The following is a 9141-nucleotide window of genomic DNA, read 5'->3' on the forward strand; positions in this document are numbered from 1 at the left end:
AAATTCCAATAATTTCCAGTAAATCTGAATTTGTATTCCAAAAGTATGAATGTAGAAGAGACACAGCGGTCCTCCCAGAACGTCTGCAGTCACTCTCACCCCCAGTCTGATGAGTGGAAACAGGTCATTTCCATATAGAGGAAGCTTTGCATGCTCAGCTGAAACTGGGGTTCTGAGAGGGTTTAAAGTCCTCTGAGTTCAACACTGCAGGACTCTGAGCTGTCACTCAACACCCCAGAAACCGTGGCAACCATGAATCACCTCACCCTCCTTTTCTGGACAGTGGTCTGTGGATCCTTAACAGGTTGGTTCATTCCACTCAGTCTAAATGTGGACCACCCTTCTTTGTTTGCTTGTGTTTTCTATTGGATAACTCAATGTTTGGTTTGTTTGTTTCCTACAGGAACCAGCAGTCAGGTGACTGTGACTCAGACACCAGTAGTGTCCTTTACTCCAGGATCCACAGTCACTCTGACCTGTAAAACAAACCCAGCGGTTTACCAAAATAATGATATACACTGGTACAAACAGAAACCTGGAGAAGCCCCAAAGCTCATCATAAAATATGTAAACCAACTTGTATCACCAACACCAGCTCGGTTTAGTGGCAGTGGAAGCAGAACTGACTTCTCTCTGACCATCAACGGCGCCCAGCGTGAAGATGCAGCAGTTTATCACTGTCAGAGTTTCCACTATCCTAACAGTGTCCCTGTGTTCACACAGTGATTGAGAGCCGTACAAAAACCTCCCTCAGTCACACTGCGTAGACACTGAGCTGTTACAGCAGGAACCTGCTGCAGCTGCTGAGGGGGAAGAGACTCTGACACAGAGCGCTGAGCACAGAGCTGGCTCTAACCAGGGGCCTCAACCAAGAGCCAGCCTTATATTCCTCAGCATTATTAAACACACAACTACTACCTCAACTACTACGTATTACATACAACTACTACCTCAAATACAATACTTTGCATACAACTCAAACGTCAACATATTGAATACAACTACAACCTCAACCTCCATACATTACATGACCCCCCCCCCCCCCTCAGCAGTAAGAAGACAGAGTCCTGGTTGAGGCCCCCCAGGCCCCAGAAGGTCGGGGATCTGGTCCTTCCATGGACGGCTGCTCCGTCTGCCCCTTCTCTCCAGTCCCCAACCTGGGGGGGTCCCAGACTCATCCCTATCACTGGTTCCCCACATGGAGTCCATCAACAGATAGGCATTGGACCCCCTCAGAAACATGTCCAGACTCGGGCCGTCCCTCACTGGGGGGTCCCCACAGAGCCCTGGATCGGCTCCAGTGTACCAATCCCCCCCCCCCCCCCCCCCCCCCCCCATCCACCTCCACAGGCCCCCAGTCAGGTCCTGTAGCACCTCCACCTCCTCCTCTTCCTCCTCCTCCTCCTCCTCACCCCCCAGTCCCTCTAGCCCCCGCTCCTCTCACAGCTCCTCAGACCCTACTCCCCCTCCCGGAATCTCTGTTCCTCAGACCACGGACTGCTTTACCCCCCCACCCCCCCACCCCGGGTTAGGGACTTCAGCTATGGACAGAGCCTTTAGGGTGGCTGCCCCCACTCTGTGGAACTCGCTTCCCGGGAGATCCTCAACGCTGGATCCATCTGCGTTTTCACAAGCTGCCTGGAGACCCACTTACTGGGCCTGCACTTTGGAACATGATCTTTTCTTATTGATTCATTTATTTATTGTTTGATTGTTTGAAAATATAATATTTCATATTTTCTTGTTCTGTGTCCCCAACACTTAAAGCAGCTTGGGTCCCGGTGAAAGGAACGACTTTATTTGTATTATTATGAATAGAATATAGTCTGCTATTTATTTCATAAAACCTGAAGATAATTTAGTTCATGTAATCAGTCTTTATTGCATAGCGTTGGTTTGACACTAGAAGGCGCCAGTGAGCTGGTATGGAGACATGCACACATACTGCTTTCCCTGGAATCTCCAGAGACTCTTCTGAAAACCTCAGCCCTACATTTCCACTGACTTTCTGTCACTCGAGAGACACAGGTGCACATCTGCTAAACTAAACTGGACATCATTTGAATAGCTACGGTTCACCGCTCACAGAATACGTTTAAAGAAACACATCTTTTAGCGATACCGGTTTGTTCTTTGAATCATAGACAGACATTATTAATATGTTACTGTTTCCCCCACTCAGCATTCTAGGGTTCTTATGTCTTGGTGAGGGATACTGAATGTTTTTCGAGCCGTAATTTTACATGTGTCTGAGTTGGTATCTGCAGAAACCTGGACATCTCTCTGAACTACTATTATATGAAGTGACAGAAAGTCAGTCTGACACACTTGGGTCATTTCAGCAGCAGTGGCTCTATGACTGACACTGGTCCACTGAATACACTGAACACACTTTACAACATCCACACAACCAACACTTTGCTCATTCAGAGATATACATCATTGCCTCCCCCCGTGGGGAAATTTGTCTGATGTAGATGGCAGAGGTTTTATATGCTTTTATATGCTATATGCATTAAGCCACATTAATTCGGAAATACAGAAGATAAACGATAGTAAATGATGACAAGAAAAAATGTGTTCTTTACATCTTTATTTAATGTTCAACATGTGACCAACACAAGCAACGGGTAAAAATTTGAAAGCATAACGTTAATGAATCAAAGACGTGTTATATTAATGTAAATCATCTAAAGCTGCATTGCCACCTGAGACAGAAACACATAAAGCAGACGTGTCAGAGGAGATCTGTGTTCTCCAGTACTTCCATGCTGGAGCCTCTCTACTCTGAACAGTCTCCAGGATTCAGGGTTTGAGTGACAGGCTGCGTCTGGCCATTCTTACTGGCCTCACAGCTCACTGAGCCCGCCTTCCTCCACTGGTCTGCAGGGAGGGTCAAGGTGCTGCTCCCGCTGTAGTGGCCATCATTCCCCAGGACCCCCAGGCTATCAGACACCCCCCCAGACCTGCTGCTGCCCCCCACCTTCCAGCCAAGCTTCCAGTCTGAGGGGAAGCCCCCACTGGCCACACACACTAGTGTAGCACTGCCCTGCTCCAGCTCCACTCTGGAGGGAGGGAGGACGCTCAGCGTGGGCTGCACCACTCCCACTGGAAGAGAGAGAGAGGAGTGGACAACAGGCTCAGTTAACATCAGCCCTCATAGGACCACAGAGGGAAGGGACAGCTTCCTGTTCACCAGCAGTTGGTTACATTAAAGAGGATGGAAACCATTTGGTTTAATGTCACTACATTAGGAATCCAGTTGACACAAAAACATATATATGTTTATTTTTGTTGGAATGAATCAATCTTAATTTCTCTTTCTTTAAATCATATCACGCGTGGCTAATTGCCCATGCAAAATATGAGAGAAAGCAGGATTAGTAATTCAAAGCACATAAATACTTTTTAATATGTTTCTAATATTTACACATTTTTTAGAAGTTCCACTGAACTTCAATTAAACTACTTTGTCCATATTACAAAATACTTATTTTTTTAAGAAATAAAATATGTTGCAGCAATAGTCAAAAATAATGAAAATAATATTTGGGAAAATAATGCATAATGCAATCGGACATATTATGTATTTAACAAATTTCGTTAATTTAAGCCACAATACGAAACTCTTTAAAACAGTATATTCCAACTGTGTACTCAACTTATTTATAGAAAAAATAAAAATACATGAAAAGTATAAATAAATGGAAACCTTTTGAAATCATCATTGCTAATTTATTCTATAACATTGCTCAATATTTCATGTAAAGTTTCAAAATGTAAAGAAAGGTCTCCTTGTACTTACAGTCAATGATGAGTTTGGTGCCTCCACCAAAAGTGTACCACAGTGATACAAACTCATTAAAAGGCTGTACAAAAACCTCCCGCACATTAAAGACTCATCTTACCGACATACAAACACTTGTTTTTCACTAAAACCCATGAATGAGTTGATAATTGATTCACTAGAAATATTATTAAAATCCATTAATTGATTTCATGGACATTGATTTCATTAAATCTGTTTATTATAACCAAGGGTAGAGACCCCTGGTTAGAGCCAGCTCTGTGCTCTGCGCTCTGTGTCAGAGTCTCTTCCCCCTCAGCAGCTGCAGCAGGTTCCTGCTGTAACAGCTCAGTGTCTACGCAGTGTGACTGAGGGAGGTTTTTGTACGGCTCTCAATCACTGTGTGAACCCATTGCTACCGTGGTAACCCAGACAGTAATATACTGCTGCATCCTCCCTCTGGACACCAGAGATGGTGAGAGTGTAGCTAGTCCCAGACATACTGCCGCTGAACCGAGCTGGGGTCCCTGAATAGCGGGTGACTGCATTGGATGTCAGCAGTTTGGGAGCTTCTCCAGGTTTCTGGATGTACCAGTAGAGAGTACTACCAATATCTGAGCTCCCCGTGGCACTGATGGACACAGTCCCCTCCAGACCGACGGTCTTGGATTTGTCAGGTTGTGTCAGAAATGAACTGGCAGACGACTCTGAAATAAGAAGTGGAGGATGAGCCTTTTGAACCGACTTAAGACAGTATTCAGTGTAACGTTAGCTTAGAGCACATCAGGAGCAGAGAAGGGAGGAAATACAGCAGGATCAACACAGAATAGAGCCCAAACCAGGAGGGATCAGAGTGAAGTCATAAGAACATGAGCAGAGTGACGGAGCCATAAGTCTCACCATGAGTAAGAAACGCCAACACTGCTAGCAAGGCTGTGGACGACCTCATCTTGCTCTGGGTGTGTTTGTGATGGCTGGCAGTGAGCATATTTAACACTTGGCCCTAAGAGAAACTCCAAGTCATGCAAAACAGCGAGCTTGTGGGCGGACGAGTATCTACTTTGAGAGACATGAAAGTGAGAGAGATGAGGTTGAGTGAGTTCATCACTTTTGAAAGAAAAATGTAAATCTTGCTAATGAATATATTTAGAAACTTCATGTTCTGCTAAATGGTATACTCATAAAAACATATTCAAATGTGAAATTAATAAATGTTGATGCAAAAAGAAAATCCTGCGGTTCTGACCGTATTCATAGAATTTGAAACAGAGATCGTTCATGAAAAGATTATATGATTTTTTTTCCAACTGTTTAACATTAACATTCATGTAAAGCCACTCATCTCAAGGGATGAGTGGTATATTACTAAAATCTTTGTATTTGATGAGTAGTCATTGTAACAAGAATTCAGTCTAATGAGTAACTAGACTGTATAAAAGGTGAGGTTGTATAAGGTGCATTTCTACTGTCTGCACAAGTGACCACCTAACCTACCACTCTGTAGGTTTATAAAGCAGTGATAACACAGAATGATAAGAAACCCCACGTCTTAAGTCTTGAGTAATTGTATGTAAGCAATGTGAATTTGAGGCATTAGTTATGTAAGCTAAGTAGTTGAAGTAGTAGATGTGTGTAATATGTTGTATATTAAGTGATAGTTGTATGAGATATATTGTAGTGCAGGAAGTAGTATTATTGATTGTGGTAGTTAAAGTAATATGTAGTTGTTGAGGTAGTAGTCGTGTGTAATATGAGGTAGTTGAGGAAGTAGTTGTATGCAATATTTGGTAGTTGAGGTAGTAGTTGTATGTAATACGTGTTAGTTGAGGTACTAGTTGTACCTTGTATGTAACACGTGTTAGGTGAGGTAGTAGTTGTATGTAACACGTGTTAGGTGAGGTAGTAGTTGTATGTAATACATGGTAGTTGAGGTAGTAGTTGTATGTTATATATTGTGGTTGAGGTAGTACTTGTATGTTTAATAATGCTGGCTCTTGGTGGAGGCCCCTGGTTAGAGCCAGCTCTGTGCTCAGCGCTCTGTGTCAGAGTCTCTTCCCCCTCAGCAGCTGCAGCAGGTTCCTGCTGTAACAGCTCAGTGTCTACGCAGTGTGACTGAGGGAGGTTTTTGTACGGCTCTCAATCACTGTGTGAACACACCGCCACTATGGACACTCTGACAGTGATAAACTGCTGCATCTTCACGCTGGGCGCCGTTGATGGTCAGAGAGAAGTCAGTGCTGCTTCCACTGCCACTAAACCGAGCCGGTGCTGACGATTCACGTGTACTGACACGTGTTATTAGGGGCTTGGGTTCTTCTCCAGGCTTCTGTTGATACCAGAATATAAAATCATTGTTGTAAACCGCTGGGTTTGTTTTACAGGTCAGAGTGACCGTGGATCCTGGAGTAAAGGACACTACTGGTGTCTGAGTCACAGTCACCTGACTGCTGGTTCCTGTAGAAAAGAAACAAACCAAACATTAAGTTATCCAATAGAAAACACAAGCAAACAGAGAAGGGTGGTCCACATCTTGACTGAGTGGAATGAACCAACCTGTTAAGGATCCACAGACCACTGTCCAGAAAAGGAGGGTGAGGTGATTCATGGTTGCCACGGTTTCTGGGGTGTTGAGTGACAGCTCTGAGTCCTGCAGTGTTGAACTCAGAGGACTTTAAACCCTCTCAGAACCCCAGTTTCAGCTGAGCATGCAAAGCTTCCTCTATATGGAAATGACCTGTTTCCACTCATCAGACTGGGGGTGAGAGCAGGGGCAATATTTTTTTTTCTTATTTAGCTATTGACAGTGTAAACATTCTCTAATGGATCTCAGTCATTAAAAGTTATTGTTGACATTGTTTTTCAAATTATTTATTTCTGGTGAGAATTCCTAATTTATTAAGAATATAATTGATTTACATTGAACTTCAATGAATGGGCAAACAAGTTTCATACAGGTTCTGTTTCGGAATCTAAAAATGCAGTCATAATTTAATGAAGAGAATCTTTTATTTGTATTGTATTTATTTGCTTAAAATATCCTGTTAGTTTTCATGCCAAATCCGAAATGAAATATACATTTCTTTCACCTCCTGGAAGAAAGACTTATTAAGAAAGGCAACCTGACAAAAAGACGAATACGGTTATATACATTTCCACATTACAATAAACAGCACCCCTTGATGAATGCTGATGTTCCCTTCCCTCTGTGCTCCTATGAGGCTGATGTTAACTGAGCCTGTTGTCCACTCCTCTCTCTCTCTTCCAGTGGGAGTGGTGCAGCCCACGCTGAGCGTCCTCCCTCCCTCCAGAGTGGAGCTGGAGCAGGGCAGTGCTACACTGCTGTGTGTGGCCAGTGGGGGCTTCCCCTCAGACTGGAAGCTTGGCTGGAAGGTGGGGGGCAGCAGCAGGTCTGGGGGGGTGTCAGATAGCCTGGGGGTCCTGGGGAAAGATGGCCACTACAGCTGGAGCAGCACCTTGACCCTCCCTGCAGACCAGTGGAGGAAGGCGGGCTCAGTGAGCTGTGAGGCCAGTAAGAATGGCCAGACGCAGCCTGTCACTCAAACCCTGAATCCTGGAGAGTGTTCAGAGTAGAGAGGCTCCAGCATGGAAGAACTGGAGGATACAGATCTCCTCTGACACGTCTCCTTTATGTCTCTCTGTCTCAGGCGGCCCAGCAGCTTTTGATGATTTACATTAATATAACACGTGTTTTATTCATTAACATTATGCTCTCTTGTTTTTACCCCTTGCTTGGAGTTGTCACATGCTGAATATTGAATAAAGATGTAAAGAATCAATTATTTTTGGTCATCATTCGTTCGCATCGTTTATCTTCCGCATTTTCGAGTTAATGTGGCTTCTAATGTGGCTTCTGTTATCTTTTTTAAACAAGTTCCACCACCATTTGAATGAAGGCTTAAAGCTATGGTGTGTATCTCTGAATGAGCAAAGTGTTTGTTGTGGGGATGTTGTTGGAAAGTGTGTTAACTGTATCCAGTGGACCCGTGTCAGTCATAGAGCCACTGCTGCTGAAATGACCCATGTGTGTCACACTGACTTTCTATAACTTCATATAATAGTAGGTCAGAGAGATGTTCAGGTTTCTGCAGATACCAACTGAGAAATATGTAAAAGTACGTCTCAAAAGACATTCAGTATCTCTCACCAACTAATAGGAACCCTAGCAGTGAGTGGTGGAAAAAGTAACATATTCATAATGTCTGTTTATGAGATTAAACCAACATCGCTAAAAGATGTGTTTCATTAAAAGTATTATGTGAGCAGTGAACTGTAGCTGTTCAAATTAGCTATTCAATGAATGGTCCAGTTTTAGCTGATGTGCACCTGTGTCTCTTGAGTGATAGAAAGTCAGTGGAAATGTAGGGCTGAGGTATTCAGAATAGTCTCTGGAGAATCCAGTGAAAGCAGCATGTGTGCATGTCTCCATACCAGCTCAATGCTGCCCTCTTTTGTCATCCCAACGCCATTACAATAAAGACTGATTCCATGACCTCAACTCTGTTCACCTCTTTAACCATAACTTAAATATTCCTGAGCAGTATGCTTTTGTTTCATCAGGGTTGGTCCTTGGTTCATAGATTAATCAGATCAATCCCATTTTAAATCTCCTTATTAAATGTGAGCTCTCTGACTGGACAGCAAAAAAAACACTTGTGGGGAGGTGTGGGGACAATGGTTTGGATCGTGTTTATTATTGTTCTTCGTATGGTTTGGTAACCCTGGTTAGGGTCGGATCAATTGTTTGCTACGCTTACCCTGGTCAGAGTCCAGTTCATTATTTATATATTTGTCTATGTCTTGTGGGGGGGTAGGCTTGCCCCAGACATTCTTTGGGTTGTGAATGTGAGTTCACCTATAGTATTTGACCCTCACAAATAAAACATTAAACCAACGAGAAAATTCTTGAGAAAATATAGCCTAAAATAACCATCAGCATTCATAATGGATTTCAGGATTCACATGAAGTGACAGAACGCTCAACGCATCGCCTCGTCCGACGGTGTCTATAGCATTCAGCTGCGGCGCCGACGCGACTTTCCGTCTCGTAAACGGTCGTTGCCATTTGAAACGGTCGATGCCATTTCCGAACATTTCCGATTGCGTCCGCTCTCCGATCTTGAATTCCGAATGCTTCGTGAAACGGTCGATGCCATTTCCGACCATGTCCGATTGCGTCCGCTCTTGGAGTCAGTTAAAAACAGCACAGGGTGGAATGTTTTTTTCCGCTCAGTTGCCGTGAGTAATTATGAAACTATCTATGCCAGTCATACATAATGATTGATTGAATAGAGGAGACCTGGGACAGTTGCAACACTTTTTGCTATAATGGCTCT

General features: G+C 43.6%; 1 protein-coding gene and 1 gene segment (V, D, J or C); one reads left to right on the forward strand and one right to left on the reverse strand.

Annotated features, from left to right (window-relative positions):
* The first annotated feature begins 226 nt into the window (after positions 1 to 226).
* Positions 227 to 7390, forward strand: LOC130382152 (immunoglobulin kappa light chain-like). The gene is made up of 3 exons (XM_056589759.1): positions 227 to 304; positions 404 to 722; positions 6985 to 7390. Exons 1-3 carry the CDS (start codon positions 253 to 255, stop codon positions 7376 to 7378), a joined length of 765 nt encoding a protein of 254 aa, XP_056445734.1. The 5' UTR covers positions 227 to 252; the 3' UTR covers positions 7379 to 7390.
* LOC130382255 (immunoglobulin kappa light chain-like) lies at positions 2586 to 4776 on the reverse strand. The segment is given in 4 exon segments: positions 2586 to 3108; positions 3806 to 3841; positions 4195 to 4494; positions 4688 to 4776. Coding segments are annotated over 4 exon segments (750 nt in total).
* Positions 7391 to 9141: the final 1751 nt, after the last annotated feature.

The sequence above is a fragment of the Gadus chalcogrammus genome, chromosome 5 (genome assembly GCF_026213295.1).
Source record: "Gadus chalcogrammus isolate NIFS_2021 chromosome 5, NIFS_Gcha_1.0, whole genome shotgun sequence".
NCBI classification, from domain to species: domain Eukaryota; kingdom Metazoa; phylum Chordata; class Actinopteri; order Gadiformes; family Gadidae; genus Gadus; species Gadus chalcogrammus.

Bases quoted from the DNA above. Each gene is read 5' to 3' on its own strand.
- LOC130382152 (XM_056589759.1), top strand. From the start codon at position 253: ATGAATCACCTCACCCTCCTTTTCTGGACAGTGGTCTGTGGATCCTTA. The intron at 305-403 runs GTTGGTTCATTC...TGTTTCCTACAG, and splicing joins GGTCTGTGGATCCTTAACAG to GAACCAGCAGTCAGGTGACT. The intron at 723-6,984 runs GTGATTGAGAGC...GCTGATGTTCCC, and splicing joins AGTGTCCCTGTGTTCACACA to TTCCCTCTGTGCTCCTATGA.